At 43.1% G+C, this 17,132-nt stretch overlaps 1 protein-coding gene across 1 annotated transcript in view; it reads right to left on the reverse strand.

Annotated features, from left to right (window-relative positions):
* SPRED2 (sprouty related EVH1 domain containing 2) overlaps positions 1-17,132 on the reverse strand; it is a 59,586-nt gene that overhangs the window by 11,370 nt on the left and 31,084 nt on the right. The window contains exons 2-4 of the mRNA XM_030235661.2: positions 15,003-15,180; positions 13,493-13,661; positions 10,662-10,726 (exon numbers count right to left, since the gene is read on the reverse strand). Coding sequence (XP_030091521.1) covers positions 10,662-10,726; positions 13,493-13,661; positions 15,003-15,180 — 412 coding nt within the window. The remainder of the gene's footprint in view (positions 1-10,661; positions 10,727-13,492; positions 13,662-15,002; positions 15,181-17,132) is intronic.

A 17,132-nucleotide genomic window follows, 5' to 3' on the forward strand; every position in this document is an offset into this window, starting at 1 on the left:
ATCTCACAGTACCGTGGTGAGAGCAGGGTGCTCTGTCTACCCACGAGGTGCTTGTGTCCTCATCCCTGTGGAGAGCCTCTCCTTACCAGGACTCCCACTCTTCATTCCTGCAACTCCTCCGTGCTGTGGCCTGATTGGATTTCACCATGCTGAGACAAGCTACACTGCTTCAACAGGATCTTTTTACTTAAACCTGGGAACTGTTTTAACTAACCAATTGCTTAAAACCATCTAGGGATAGAGACTGGCCTTTCCCTTTTGCAGAGGCTCTGTTAGTCTGTTTATACCTCGAAAATGACATCCTGGTGTTGACTACAGCATTGTTGGATGCTCCAGCATCCAACATTTGTGCTTGTACAGCTCTGCAAAGATTAGCAGAGCCACTTCCTCTAACAGCATTATCCACATTACCACAGCTGTCCTCTGCTAAGGCCAAGAGAATGGCCACCATGGTCTGAACTGCTGAGAGGAGGTGATGGCCTCTCCACTGCTTCTCTCCCCCACCAGTGCCATCACCTGCTCTGTGGGCATGCGTGGGGGCAGGACCACAGGAATGCAGCCCAAAATCACTTCTGCATCAGCTCCCTGACCTCAGCTGACCATCCATGTGCTGGCCAGCTGCACATGGTACAGAGAGCAGAGGTGGGGGAGGCTGGAAAGGGAGCTCCTAATTTTTGGGTGTTGATAGGGAACTTAGCACATCCAACAATGCCAAAAAGCATTCCTTTTGCAAGATGGGTAAAGAAATAAGGAGCAAAGTTCATAAGGGGGTGTTAAACACTGGACAGCTGAGCACAGCTGGGAACAGATGGCTCCACAAAACTCACCATGAATCTCAGCTCTTCTATACAGAAACTTTCAAGGAGGGGGCAGGGAATAATATTAAGGGGGGGAAGAAAAACACTAAATAAAATAAAATTAGCCAAGCTAAAAGAATTGATGTGCACCTAAACCATCATTAATGTCTTTGATGCACTTAATCCATCATTAATGTCTTTGCTATGTATGCTGAAGCCTCTAAATCCAGCAGTGCTCCTCCTGTATAATACAACAGGTTACAAACAGAGGGAGAAAGTTAAATGCAAACTTCCCACAGAAGACTGATACGATATTTTAGGAAGTCAGATAGGGGTCATTTATTCACACAGTTATGAACATCAGTGATATTTTAGCTGGAATTTATCACCAAAATAGAATCCAACAGCTGATGCAAACTTTTAAAATATCCTCTTCATATGCACTGCAAATATGTCAGGCTCTGCTTAAAAATGTAATGGCACTTATTTACTTCTGTCTTTCCTTCTCCTCTTGCAGAAAGTGCCAGAGACATATGAACTGCTTCCTATAGTCACTTCTGATTTAATTTTCATAAAGTATTTACAAGATATAGGGCAAGCAGACCCTTAAAAACACAGGTGAGGGAAGGAAACAGGCCTATTTAGATGCAGTTCTTTATAATGCATTTCTCTACTGGGCAGAGGTCCACTCTGAGCTCCCCAGACTCCTGGATTCAGTTGCTCATCTTCAGTTACTACCAAACACATCCTGGGGGGCAGAGGGGACACCACCTTACAATATTTTTTCAGTCAGAAAGTTGTGGGGCTTCTTTATGGCTTTTCTTTTGCTCTTTCTTGCTTTCTTTTTTCTTTCTAAGGGTGGGAGGGGGAATCTGTCAACTTAAAGAAAAATCCTGAGGCCTCATATGTTTCACTGCTAAGCTTTACCAAACTACTAATTTTCTTTCCCAAATTCTCCAAAAAAAGAAAGCCCAAAACAAACAAACAAACAAACAAACAAACAAACAAACAAACAAACAAACAAACAAACAAACAAACAAACAGCCCCCAACTCCAATCATTTGAGAGGATCCAAAATTCAAGGACACACTCCAGGCAGCCTCAACTCTCTGTTTGTTTTGGGCTTTTCTACCTGTTACACAAGACGATGGATTCAAATCAGATTTGCCAGTGTTTACACAGCAGGTGGGAATTACAGGCTCCTTCATGAAGTGGAGAGCAACTCATTGGCCCCACAGTTCCCACTCAGCTCCCCTCCTATCACTGCCCAGAAGGATGCTCCAGCTCAGCACCAGAAGCCAAATGCTCTTCCCCGTGCCGATGGTGCAGAGAGCTTTGCCTGCTCGCTGCAGACCTGCATCCCTGTGCTCCCATGGGGTCTGTACCCGGCAGCCATTCCCTAATCCCGCCTGCTGCACTACAGGAAGTTGTCAGTCATCGCTCTGCCCTGGCCAAGGCTGCCTCCTTCCAACAGTGTTCACACCCCATGCTGCATCTACTCTGTCTGTCACCTTCAAAGGCAGTGCCTGGGGCCAGCTAGGACACCCCAAATTCAGCTGTCCCTCCTGCCCTGGGACAAGGCATTTTGTTCCAACACAGCAGCCAGTGAGACTGCAGCTTACAAATACAGCTGTCTGCTGAAAGCCACTTCCTCAGTTTGGATATGCAAGTAATGGAAAAGACCATTTTCTGCCTCTGTCAAATTTTCAAGCACCCTGAAGTCGAAAGAATGGCCTATACACTTCAAAGGCTGACTGCACAGCCCAGATTAAAGAGGGAATATAATAGAAAGCTGCAGTCATATCAACCATGTATTTCGAGGGTAAAAGCATACATCTGGCCATAACACATCCCCATCAACACCGCCTAAGCTATCCTGGCATCTCCTTCCAGTCTCAACTGAAGGATGAACTTCACAGTAGAAATATGAAGGAGGAAAATGCCACAAATCCTAAACAACACACAAGTGCAAGAACCACCTTACTTGTATCACCAGCATAGCAGAGGTCTTGCAATGGGGTATGCAAGTCAAGAGCCATGGGTATTCAATGAATTTCAGGTGGCACCATGAATGTTGGTGGGGTGGCAGAAGTTTTTTGCCTCCCACTCAGCCCATCAGCTACAGTTTCCCTTGAGCCAGCACTTCTGCTTTTCCAGCCCTACAGTGAGCTGGCTCCAGGAGCTAAACCACCAGAAAAGTATTCGCTTTCTTTTACAGGGCTAGTTTTTGGTTTGCTTCCCTGGGTTGGCTCAGCACAGAGTCAGCTGTGCTAGGAAAAGGGGAATGGAGTAGCCGGTCTCTGCTCTGCTGAGGCTAACGATGCATCAAATTGCATCCCTCAGCTGGGGTTTCATATAGGTGCTAATATAACTCCTGCAACCCCAAATCCTGCTCCCCCACATCAACTTTACTCTTGGCATGACTGTGCTGCAAAAACAAGGAGGGGGAACTGAACTGGCTGAAAAAGAACTTGCTTCTCACAGGCATCTTGACTCAAATCAGGTCCCCCTTACATAATACCAAAGAAATGCCCTGGGAACCACAGAAGAACAAAAGCAAAAGTAAAACAAACAAACAAACAAAAAACCCACCCCGAAACAAACAAATAAACAAACAAAAAACCCCTTTCCTGCTCTGTTTTACTGTATGTTATGAAAGGGCAATTTACTCTTGGCTGTATTTTGTTTCTGACACATTTGTGCCTTAAATACACAAATGCACTACAGCATTCAGTTTCAGATGAATTAAAAGGGAACACGCTCATAAACAGCTTCACACTTTAACTCATCATATAGTTTAAGTACATTACTACACAGCCAAATTATTTTTTCAGAAGACAAACATGCAGCTAAGCTGACTGCAAGTGTGAAATGGTGCTACAACACACTCTGATCACAAATTCACCGGCTCGAAACAACATCTAGAGAGGCACCAGCCAAGTCACCTTTGTACAAGGAATCCTACAGGCAGATCTCCTGGTGACTCTTTTTATCTTAAAGGCTCATCCTGCAAGAAAATGACACCTTCAGAAATCTGAAGATTACTTAAATTAATGCAAGTTGGGTTATAAATAACAAAAATAATAGAGTACAAATTGTAAAGAGCTGGTACACTGAAATACACCATATCATCATCCAAGCACAGGGAAAGAGCAAAATGGGTGTTGAAAAGGAGAAAAGGAGAGGAGGGAAGAATTAGGAGAGGAGAAGAGAAGGAAATCTCTTTTGAACTGCTGGGGCAAAATGAACAAAACTGAATATTTAACTGGTGCACAAGTTCTAGCAAGATGCAGCTATAAGGAAACTTCCACCACAGCAAAAGATCAAATTTCCGTTTCCTGCAGGATATATCCCAATCCCACTGCACAACCAACTGTGTTTGTATGTGGGAATGGTACAGAGCCAAAAAATACACTACAAAAAATGGTCTTGAGAGGAAGAATTGTGACAAGAGAAATTGCTTACCCTCAGCAAAGTAGCTCAACACATCCCAGTCATTGCTATAATTAGCTACATAAAAACTACAGAACAGTGAGCCTCAGGATATCTGCTAGCAATGCAGATACTTTTTCTTTAATAACTTGCTCTTCTTATTTGTAATTCACTTAGAGTGGAAATTCAGTCAATTTTGGAATTGTGTTAAAATGCTAGTTTCTGATCTGCAGTAAGAAAAGCATGTTTTACCTATCAGAGAGTGACACAAAGGCAAAAAACACCCTCATGATAAATACAATAAAGCAATACATAAATCGTGCAAGACCTTTACTCCCCCTCCTTTCTTTTAAAGGAAGCAAACAAACCTTCAAATTTTCTCCTATCTGCTCCCCTGAGATCTCCACTTACATCTTATGAGTCTGTTATATACACAAGAATAAAGAGATTTCATGTTCTGTGCACCTCCATACCACACTAATTTTTATATATCCTTCTGTCCAAGTGACAGGTTATGAGTAAGAGTAAGCAAGGACAATCTATAGGCTGAAGTATATAGTAATTACCTCTACATTTCTGAAGGACTTAGGGAAAAGAGCAGCTGCCTTTCCAGATGATACCACTGTTTCAGTGACAATAGTATTAAATTATCAGTGAGTACAGCCTGCTTGTATTAGCAGAAAGAACAAGAAAATAAATGGGTTAATTTCCAGCATCACTTGAAAGAAACAAGAGGACAGAAGGGAGAAATACAACACTAGAAAATAAACCTGACAGCCAGAGAAAAAACTTTCCACTTCACCTTCCCTACTGAAAAATCTCTTTTAGCATTGGTATCCACTCCCAATTGAGTGATGTGAATTTGTGTGGGCAAAGTTAACCTGAAGGCAAAGTTAACCCAGACAGATAAAAAGCAGCTAGCCTTAAAACTGGTGGATAGCCAGGACCTTTTCAGGTTTTTGAGGGAAGGATTTGAGCCTGCTGGTTTTTCTGTGTGTGAATTTCTCTCTTCTTGGCAAGTACTTTTTTTTTTTCTTTAAAATCTGAATTAGAATAGCTGTGGTTTACAATGCAAGCCCAAAATCCAGACATCAGAGGATGTGGCTAGCAGCAATGAACCCTCTGGCTGTTCACACAGAGCACAGCTGGCTGCTGGGCAGGAAGAAGAACAGAAGGCAGGCCATCATGTCCTGTCACTGCAACAATCTCCTTGTCGGTCTGCTCAACCTCACAGAGCAAACAAGGTGGATTCGCTCGAGGTGACAACCCCATCATTCCCACAGAGAGTTCTGTGCCTCCAAAACGCATTTCCCCCTTCAGCTATTCCAGGATGGCATTAAGAAAAAAGGAAACTGCAAGCTCTTAAGGCTCCTCAGTCTCTGAACTCAACTTTTGACTGAAACACATCTCACAACTTGGTGCTGATCTACTCTCAGCAACATCATTTTCCACAGAGGGCTGGGATGAGAGATGCTCCAGAATCCCACAGAACTTATGAATGTATTCCAAAGTATTTTGACTGGGTTTACTGTCCACTTTAAAGAAAAAAAAGCCTGAATGTGAAATGACCAAGCCAGCAAGAAAAATCAGATTTAGTGTTTATCTAGCTTATATAAATCTTCTAAATTTTAATAGTGAGGCTGTAACATGCTTGAGGTCCAGATGGGAAATGAAAGTAGACGAATGGTTTCAAGGAAAGGCAGCAGGGATAAATCTGTTTTTTTAAATTAGGAAAGCAGAAAAGATGCAAGGGGGACTGTAATGCAAACATCTGCCCCAGTATCCACCGCTCTGGTGGAGAAGAGGTAAATTGTGTCTGTCTCTGAAATGACTGTCAGCAGCATCCAAGCCACATAACAAACTTCCTAACTCAAACATCCCCAAGGACAGGAATTCATGTTCTGACAGGAAAAAGGCATAAGAGGCAAAGGATTGCTCCAAACACATGACTTTGTAGTGAAAACATGAGCCTGAAGACTTCTGCTGGAAGGCCGGGGAGAAAAGCAGTGGCAGCAAGATCTGGTCATATCACCTGAGTGAAGCAGGAGAGTATTTACTTGGTTCCTGCAGTTGGAGAACCAAGATAAGTAAGCTTTTAGCCAGGAGTCAACAAGAGAAGCAATGGATTGAGTGTGTGCATCTTGAAACACAATTTTCTTGCTCAACCATGGACATCTAGATCAGGCCTGCTTCATTTGCCAAACTCTCCAGGTCTCATACTGAATAAAAAAATAGGGTTTTAAAAAAAAATTATTGATTATATAAAAATATAATCAATATGTGTGATTTTAACGTGCATATCACATTTAGTAAGGTTGAGTTTTGCTGTGTTCTCCCTTACATTTCCCTTAATGCTAAAGTAGACTGCAGTAATTTTTAGAGTCACAAATCAGAACAACCATGGGAGCTGCTGCTCCTCCTGCCAGTGGGTGTCTTCTCTTTAGCACTAAAGCAGGCACAAGGCTGCAGATTTATCTGGAAAACACACGAGTGGTGTTTCAGCTGAACTGGTCATAAGGTTTCAGAACAAACACCTCTGCTTTTTCATATGGGATGCTAAAAGAGGCCATTTCAGGCACTCTGTAGACTCTGGAAGACATTGACCTTTTTTCCTTGGAATCCATTCACAATTTTAACTTTGTGGTCATGTGGGATTATTATCTGTAATTGAAAGTAAAAGTGTAGATTAGGGAAAAAAATTTACACAAGAACTCAATTATATGCCAAATTCCGTGGCTGAGGAACTACAGAATACATTCAGTCTGTATTAAACCCCATCTCTGAAACAAATGTTAATTAAAGAAGGCTGAAGATGCAGGCTGGATGGATGAAGACAAACAGAACAATCTCAGCCTGTTGCAAGGACAGTGTTTCCCCAACAGAGACAGAATGGATGGCCAGCCTTACTCAGATTCCATCTCTTGAGAGGACGATTTATAATGTACAAGACAGAAGAAATTTATTTGGTAACATATGGAAAACATTTATGGGCTCTGGAGGATCTGAAACTCAAGAAACACAACTACATATTGTTAAAACTCCTAAATGGAGATTTCATTTTAGAAAAAAGCATTTTTCAGCTCAAGGCTGTGACATTAGCTCTATATACTGTTGTTTCCTGCCCTGTCAGGTATGAATTTCAGAACAGGTTATTTGCTGTAGGTCTAAGCCACAGGAGAAGTATTAGCTGGCAAAGTCCTGTTTTTAAGGATATAACCCATGCTTTGGAAAGACAGATGGGTAGTGTTCACCACAGGGATGGGACAGGATATTGCTGCCCAAGTTATCATCTCGGCTCTGCAAGTTACAGTCATGGGAGGAGACAAGACTACTGACACCCAGTGAATGCTCCCACAGCCACAGCTGCAGATTATTCAAAACGCAAAAAAAGTCCACCTTCTGATAGAAGAAAATGATCCACCACTAAGCCACTCAAGGTCACAGCCTGCAGGAGAGCTCCTCCTCTGGGGCAGATGCTCTCCTCACCATGGAAGTAACCTGCTGGATGCCTGGAAGGGCTGCAGGCTGGCTGAGGAATAAACAGAACGGATGATGCGCCAGTCACACACACAAAACCACGCACGTCCCACAGAGCCACACTGCAGCTAACAGGAGCAGGGGCTTTATAGAAGCCCCGTGTAAATCAACAGCCAAGAGCTGTGTCGGGGTCAGGGCTCGTATGGAATGAGGGGGGTTGTTCTACAGCTGAGAGCATTACACTGGTGCAGACATCTGTGCACAATGAAGTTGGGGTGGCCGGCCACAAAGAAGCCTCAGAAATATGAAGTTTTAGACCCGCTGTGCTTGAGCAGATTGAAACACCTTCAAGAAGAGCAAGACCTCAGGCCAAATATTTGAGGCAGCAGTGCAGCAGCAATGGCTGAGATTTTCAGAGACGGGTAAGTGACTGATTAAATGACTCAATCATGCAGATACTTTTGAAAATTCTGCCGCACGCAGTTAAGTTTATTCATGCATGTGTGGGAGAGGGGGAGGATTGTGAAGATTTTAATAACTACCTTAGGAAATAAAAAAGAACAAATGTACTTTCTCTTTAAAACAGAGAAAAAAGAAAAAAAACAAACCCAAAAAATCCACTGCTGTGGCTGAAGAAGAGTTTACAGAAAGCTGCAGAGAAGTTTTGTGTGAAAGGATGACCAAATGGACTACGATACACAAGTCAAAAATACGTGCAAAAAAGAATGGAACAGAAGGGTAAAAATAAAACATTTCACAGCCCTACCAATTTCTTCCAGTTTTAAACTGCTCTATGCTTCAGTGTGTTATTTCTGGCTTATGCAGTCTTCATACTTCACCATAACTTACCAGATAAATAGGAAGTTGAGAGCTTTGAAGAATTAAGGACTGCAGGAAAAGGAAAGGCATATCCAGAAAAACAAAGACATATTGGGGAAGGAGATGTCCCCAAAGCCTTATTTTTGGAGTATGACAACACATCTACACTGGTGTGCCATCTTGACAAATAGCACAATGTGAGGTCCCACCACCAGTGAGGTCCCTCTTGCACCCTGGAGATCACAAAACCCTGCAGAGAGCACTGCCAGGCAGGACACAAATCGTTCCCCAGGTGCCAACAAGATGCCAACACTGCTGAGGTTTCCCTCCTTAGTAATGCTATTGAGCAGCTTGTTCCTCCTTCTCCATCGGGCCTCCTACCCATAATAGTCTGCATGGCAGGGAGACACATGTCACTTCCCCAGGGTTAAGAAAGTGGGAAAAATCTCCTGCAGTTCTGGCTCTTCATTCTGAATGCAGGAGTTTGATGCAGCTGGAGAAGGATTCATCCAACTTTTTCTAGGTAAAACACCTCCTACTTAAAGGCAACAAATCAGTGGACAGTCAGTCTTCCTCCTTGTAAAAATCATTCTTTGAGTTTAAAAATCAACACTCAGACACAAGATTGAGATTGTGGAGAAATTCAGGAGCACTCCCAGGTGCCTGAACATCAGCCAGTAGGATTTTAGCAAAAATATACTCTCCTGTTTCCACGGGCCACTTGTCACTCCTTAAACATTGAGTATTCCAATGCGTAACCCAGCAAGAGCTGGCACACAGCCATCCAAGGCACATTAGGATAGTCATCCACTTTCTGATGAGCACAGAGGAGCACACACACACCAAGAGTGACTGTCCACCCCCAGCAGAGCACAGCTAATCCAGTAGATCTGGGAACAAAGCAGCAGTAAAAGGCTCTGGCTCTACTGGTGTCTCCCCGTCTGTCCCATCCCAGTGCCTATAAATCACTTCTGGAAGGTAGTTGGGAAGCAGCTGCTAATGATAGTTTTGCTGCATAGTGCAGGAAGTCACCTTTTAACCCTGCCTGCTGTTGTTTGTCTCCCTGAGCATGACAAAAGGACAGATGTGGAAAACATGCCAGCCCTTGGGAAGATCCGGTCAAAACTCAGCAGGGAATCTGATGTGGTCCCATGCTGGCAAAGCGTCAGCGTCAAAAAACACCTTTTGGCTTTGGATGCTTCCCGGGACTCATTTTCAAGCAGCTTGATGCTTGTATTGGTTTTTTCCTCCTTCAACCTAAAAATCTAGGGAAGTATCCCGAAGACTATTTTGAGTTTGCTGTTGCTCCACTGAGGATTACTCACATTCCCCTTTCCTGCCATCCGGGCCCCACAGGACAAGGAGGGCATTTGTAAAATAACCATGTGCTCATGGGAGCTGAATTAAGGTGAGCAAATACCTAATTAACAAAGTATACAATGTGAGCAACTTTTCTAGCCCATGGAATAGCACTAATCAAGAGTCACATTTTCACTTGACAAGTTTTTTTTTTACTTTTTAACTTTCCATTTGAAGTTAGTAGATTTAGTTTCAGCAAAACTCCATAATACATTTTAGACAACACCACAAATCACCCTCCAACAGCTCACTCCTGTTTAAGTCACTGCTGCTTAGACAGATGCCACACTACTGGGCCTTCTTCCACCTGAAGAACACCAGTCTGAACTTTCTACATTCCATGTACAGGTGAAACACCTTTAAAGTTTGCTTGTTTACAACTGTGATCCAAAACCTTATTTCCTTGAATATGTCTCTGAGTAGCAGTCCCCTTGCTAACTACCTGAGTCTGCAGGAAGCTTCTCAGGGACAGAGAGAAGTATTAGCAGCTGTGTGCACCACCTCTGCCTAAGCTAAAAGAAATTCAAGGGCGATTATTTATTCACTTCTAGCCCCTGACATCACCTGCTCTGACATGTTTTTTGCGTGGAGACAGGAGGCCAACAGAAGGCCTCACATTCTGTAGAGGATATACTTCAATCAAATAAAACACACCCAGTGTCCAAACACTACGGTGGCTGAACGCCAACCCTGAGGCATAAAAAGAAAGAACCCTTTCTAACCTGACCATGTAAACCTGAGCATAAAAGAGAAGGAGCTTGGCTGACATGTACTCACAGTGAAGACATCATCGTCGCCGACCTCGGCCTCGTTGTGAAGGGTGGACGAGGAAGTTGTAGATCCTAGAAAAAAACCAAACCAACAGCTTTTGAAACACATGACATTTTCATGATTTTTTTTTTTGAGGCTGTTAAACATTTGGATTCTCACAGGTTTGTGTGTTGTAGATGCACAAAAGAGCGGCTCAAATTAAGGAAGAACAACCCATCTGCTGGTATCTGGGTTGGAGAGGTAAAATCTGAAAAAGTGTTTCTTGAAACGCAACTGTGCGGCTGCCATGCTAATTAACAACAATAAAAATAGCAGTTACCATTTCCAATTACAGAAGACTAATTCCTGAAGAATGGAAAAGCTATGTACTAATCAGTACTCCAGGCTGATTCTCAGCTGTCAAGAAATCACATATGAGTTTTTCTTCACTTACTCCCTAAATGTGGGGCGGGGGGGAGAAATAACCTATAATTTAAAATAAAATGAACCTCACTTTGACAATGAAGAGTTTGATTGGATTTTTTCCTTTTAATTTTGGAAGTTTTTATATACTCTAAAGGTCTTCTCTATTATCACCTGCTTCTCAAAGAATCACCTTGTCCCACGTAAGCAAAGTATCTGAAAAGAGCTGATATGTGTAAAACCACAGACAAGAGAAAAATATTGGGGTGCAATTTTCATTAGGTACATTAGGCAATCCTCTGGGAAAGTAGGGAAGCATATCAAAAAAGTTTCCTCACCCTGCAGGTGTTCCTGCAGAGCTGCTCGAGGGCCTTGTGAGCACCCAGATCACAGAACGGCCTCAAGGTAGGGGGTGCTCCCCACTGCTGCACTTGACACCAAATTTATGCTGTACCTAAAAAGGAGTGACTCCTCTGCCTATACCCAATCAAGATCCCAGACCCCCTTCCTGGCTGGCTTCATCGACCCTAAGGCTGCCAAGGAGGGTGGGTACATCCAGAGGATCTGCCGGGGGGGAGAACCCTCAAGTCAAATGTCTATTTTTTAGATGGAAGTCCACTGCTAGACTGAATTATGCCCACATCACATCCCTGACCAACACAGTACAATGGCTTGTACCACCTTCATTCTGGAAATTTGTTAAAATAATGTGTTTTATATAATGCTATTGGCAGCAGTCTTGGCTGCTCTCAGTTGCATCATCACGAAGATGTGCAGAGCTAAGTGTGAAAGCCCACTTAAAACACTGAGTAATGTGGAAACATTTGTGCCATTTGCTACATTAGCTTTAAAATTAAAAAAAGCTGAAGTTCTATGGAGCTGCATAGGGCTCTTGTACCTGTGCCCCAAACTTCTGATGCTACAGGGAATGAACTATTGGTTAAATATTCACAATAAAGCAATGATTACATGATGTGAAGTTCTGAATGCACACTTAGTTGTGCTTAATATTACCTGCTAAATTTGATCAAGTATGTGAACAAAAAAAAAGAATGATAAATTAAATCTACTGCCCAACACTCTGTGTGCATGAACAAATTATTGTTTTTCATTCAGAAAGCCTTATTTGGAAGTTAATGAGGAACACATTCCTGAGGATCAGCCTGTACTGTTAATGGGATAAATATAGATTTGCTGATTTTGAAGTATCTGAGATACAGGAGAACTTGATTTTAAATACCTCCACTGTAAAATGGATCAAGAAGAACAAAACAGGAGTTGCCAAGTACTGGCATCTTCAAAATACTACTCAATACATTTGAGTTATTATTTCCTTGAAACTTTGCATAATCCTGTGCCACTTACATAAAACATCCCTTTTATGACTCAAAATGCTTCACAGTTTTAACAAGAAGAAGAAAGAAGCAAGTCTACCTTTAACTTCTCTATATTAATGGCACTGAAAAAAGCAAATTTCTGAGAACATCCTTCCTCTCACTGATAAGGTCTTTACTAGCAAGGGGGATTAATTCTATTCCAATATCTACCATGTTCATGTTAAAGCAAGGACAGGCTATCCACAACATGAAGCTGTCATATGGAGCTAATGCTATTCAAAAAGAATACACATCTGTACATACATCTGAGTTAGTATCCTCAGAAAATGTACCATCTGTATATAAAAATATCCTGGTCGCACTGGAAGAGAAGGCAAAAAGGCTGCGGACTAAGTCCCTACATAAAGTAGTATGGTTAAAAAAAAAATCAAGAAAAAATGCATGAAGAATCAAATTTCTCTAAAAAAAAATACAATTGAATTATAGTTGTATTGTGATTGTCTGATTGCAATGAAATGTGAAAAGGAAAAATTTATGACAACTTCAAAGCACAGACAATTCAAACGCATTTTTTACAGAATTAAAAAAACAACATCCAGAAACACAACAAAGTCTTCAAGAACTACCATTCAACTAAGAGGATGCAGACAAAACTAATTACTGCAAAATAAAACCAAAACCAAACTAAGTTTTATTCAACTCCAGGCAGGAATTTAACAAAGATCTCTCAGTAAGATGAGATTTGACTGCAAATAAAGAGCCTGGGCTGTTTGAGTTGCCATCACTAGTGTGAAACCCAAGCCTATCAAAAAAAAGCAGTAACAACAAACTTGATGATAAATACCAGGGAGAAGTCTGGACAGACAGGATCGAAAAATACTTGACTGAAACATCTTACCTCCTCTAAGGGATGAGAAAACTCAATTCCTAAAAGCTGGGGCTTGCTCACTGTAGGATAAGGGCCCCAGAGCACTTGGACACATGCACAAGAGACCTCCAAGCCCAAGAGCTGATTTTGAACACTTCCCTCTTCCCAGCTCCCTGACTCAAACCCCCTGCCCACTCTTCCAAGGGTGTGAGTGTCCATGCTCATGCTACCTTCAATGAGGTCCTCAATGGCTTTCCTCACTCCTCTGTCGAAGGCTCGAGCGTCAGCGGGGCTTTGAAAAGTGAGCCCAAACTTTCTGTTGTCAACTTTCCAGTGGTGGAAGGTGGGGTTTGCCTTCGTGTACACCAGGTCCTTCTTCACAAAGCACTCCAGCACCACCTGGGAGGGCAGGAGCCCCAAAAGAGGAGCAAAGTCACTTTTCCCACCCCAAGGATACAGCCAGCATCGTCTCAGGCTGGACCCAAAAAGAAAGCCAAGTCATGCCTCACACAGGGGAACATCCTTCCCTACCAAATCATGACTAATAAACACCAGACACGCTAATTGTTCTCGAAACTATTGCACATTCATCTTTTGCTTGTGCTTTGAGTAGGCACTCACTCCCTACCCCAAGAGCATGTTTTGGACCCGGAGTGGCACAGGTTAAGCTAGCAGGGGGCTCAGGAGGAAGGAGAACCTCTTCCCTCAATAATTTTACTCAACAGAAATTTTATCCACCAGCAACAGATTTAGGAGGTGCTGCAACACTCCCCTCACTGTTTTTAAATTGTTCACCCCCAGCCAGACACTCATGTCAAGTTCTGCTGTGCCAAAAACCATCTTTAGAGTGATGCTAAGGGACAACAGGAATGGCTTGTCATGTCTTACCCCACCCCTCAAAACCATAAGCATGGCTCCCAAATAATGTCAAAAAAAAGCATCCTCAGCAAATCAACATTGCAAAAGACAAACCATAATTGAAACAGCTTTAAAACACCAGTCTTTTTGAAAGCAAGATCATTTCTGACTAAAATAATGCATTTTTTGAGCCTCTGGAGGAAGTGCTGCTTTTAAGCTAGCCCCTGTCTTCACAGGAGTGTATTTCAGAAGAATCAAATACATAAAAACAAGATAACAAACGATAACATTTCAAGTGGCCCCTGGAAATCAGGAAAGGGCTTTATTAATTTGATTTGTGCAGGGATACAAGAGAGCTCCTTTTTAGATAAACAGCTACCAGGAGAAACCGAGTGTGTCAATTCATAAGAGACAACTTGTCTTCATATTCTCACTCAGCTTGTTCAAACCTTGAACAGCACGCAGCATAAATAATTCATGGCCCTTTTAAAAGGCTTGCACTGCATTACTCAGTGCAATGTGACTGGCTTCATGGGCTCTTTACACTTCAATTCACTTCTCACTTACCCCCGCACCAGGTCTAAGAAAAAAAAGAAAAAAACCACAGGCCCTCTTTCATTCAAAGGGGATCTTTGCACGTGTACGTCAAAAATTACCCTGCTCCTTCCAGGTGGCATCACACCAGCCTAGGTAGCAAAAGATGGCAATTCTAGATGAGGATTGGGTTTGCTTTGCCCAATCCAGTATTATTTCCACATGCCTAGTTTTTTTATATATTTTAAAAAAAGAAAAAAAACAAAACTTGCACAAGAATACAATAGCAATAGATTTGGGATAATTCTCATTATGAGAACAGACAAAAGTTGAATTAGGGTCTATTACCAGTTTGTCTTTCTGCCTTTCACCATGGATTAGAAATCCACTTCTTCCATTGCCCTCCGGGTACGTGACCTTGCAGACTCCAACTCTACTGAGACCGCCTCCTTCTTGCGGCAACCATCCCCCACTGGAGTCATCTCGGGTCATAACCACAGCTTTGACTCGCACAATATAGCTGTCACTGCAACGGCAACAAAACAAAAACAGAAGCTTGGTGAGCATCACAATTGCATCGCAGCACTTTTTCTTGACGGTGGGATTTAGACGGTGCTGTGCTGACCCCAATGGAGAGCTTCTGCCCGGGATGGAAGACTGCCTCTATCATGGATGGCTTGGAACACTCCAGCCATCGTAGGAAAGAGACCCACCAAACCTTAAGGAATGAGCCTGCCAGGTTTCCAGATGTCAACACACAGATCAAACAACATGTGGTCCCTGACACTCTCTGCTCCTGCAGCTAGGGACAGGGACCAAGAGAGTGGGGTGACCCAGGCCCAAAGCCAGCTCCCACACTGAGGCATCAGGTCTCCAAAGTGCTGAAAGAACACATGGAGCTCAAATAACCCATGGACAAAGTGTTTCAAGGTTTCTGTGATCCAATTCATGAAGTGGGCTTTGGAAGATGACACTCAAATTCCTCCACATTTGTGAAAGTTTTATGGGGGAACCCCCACAAATGCGGCTCCAGCTGGTACCTCAGATGAAAGGAGGTGGGAATCAGCTCAGCTCATCAGGACCATACCATGCCCCTGAAACAGTCTCACCACCATTTCACTGGGCTTTGAAAGGCAGGGCCTCCTAACCTCACAAGAAACTATCCTGGAAGCACCTAAGATCTGGGAATAATCCAGATGCCCACCACAAAGGTTTAGAAGAGCCCCCACAGTGGGAGACTCCAGGCCTCCCCTATACCCTTTCCACAAAGCAGTTGCTCCATCATCCATCCACTGGGAACATCACCAAAGTCATTTAGAAGCAGAAAAGCACCTAGAGAAAGTAAGCAAAAGCCACACACTGCACAGAACATGCAACAGACTGCAAGCTAAGAAGGGCTGTCCCCAGCACAGAACTGCTGGGAAATACCCAAAGGAGCTTCCCTGTCCTCCTGCTGCTGCTGCTGCGTTGGTGCCGCCCATAGTGTGCTGGACATTGATTAACACAGGAATGCTGAGGCCAGCACCAATGGCTGTGACACCTTCACAGGAAGGTCACCAGGCTGGGCTTGGATGGCAGCCACGCACAACCACGGCGCTGCTGGCTGCAGAGCTGCTGAGGCACCCACAGGTGCCCACAAAGCTGCTGCAGAGCACTCAAATCTGGGAACATCTACAGGGATGAGAAAAAGGGACGTGCCCATGGACTGTCTATCTCCAGGCCACCAGGAGACCTCACCAGGAGAATGAAGATCAACACACAGAGGGCTCCAAGAGGCAGCCTTTCAAAATGACAGGTATTATCCTTTACGGAATAAAGAAATTCTCCCTGTATCCAGATATTTTCCCAGCATCCTCTACAGCATGACAAGCAGTAGTAGCTTTCTTCATCCTGGACCAGGTAAAACTGCCTCATTTTCAGACAATTTTTGCAGCAGTTCAGGTGATAACTCTTAAACTCCAAGCCTCCCTTCCTTTAACACAACCAGATCTAAGCATCTAAGCAGCCTCATGGATCCTACCTGAAAGCAGTTTGAGGACAAACCAAGGGAAGCAGTGAGCATCTTCTGGGACCAGCCTATCTCTTCTGATCTCACAAAACACATGCTGCACTTTTCTTTTCACAGCCTTTATTTGATGGATATACCAACTTTCTCACTGGACCTATGCAATGACAGCAGCGCACAGATGCCAGAAGTTCATCCCCTGCTGTCCTGAGTACTTTGTAACGGCTGGCAAAAAGCTTTCCAATCTGATACACAACCACAGCTGACACACACAAGGCATTCACAGAACTGAAAAACTATATATTTAAGAATATTTTTGCTCGAGTCCTTATAGCAGCTTCCTGGTACAGTAAACGGGGCAAGTGTGTCTATAAATTGAACCAGTTACCTTTTTATTTTTTAATGAAAACCTGTTTCTAGATTTTACAGTGGCAACTTTAATCTCCTGACTTCCTGATACTCAGAAATAAGCA

The sequence above is a fragment of the Serinus canaria genome, chromosome 3 (assembly GCF_022539315.1).
Source record: "Serinus canaria isolate serCan28SL12 chromosome 3, serCan2020, whole genome shotgun sequence".
Taxonomy (NCBI): domain Eukaryota; kingdom Metazoa; phylum Chordata; class Aves; order Passeriformes; family Fringillidae; genus Serinus; species Serinus canaria.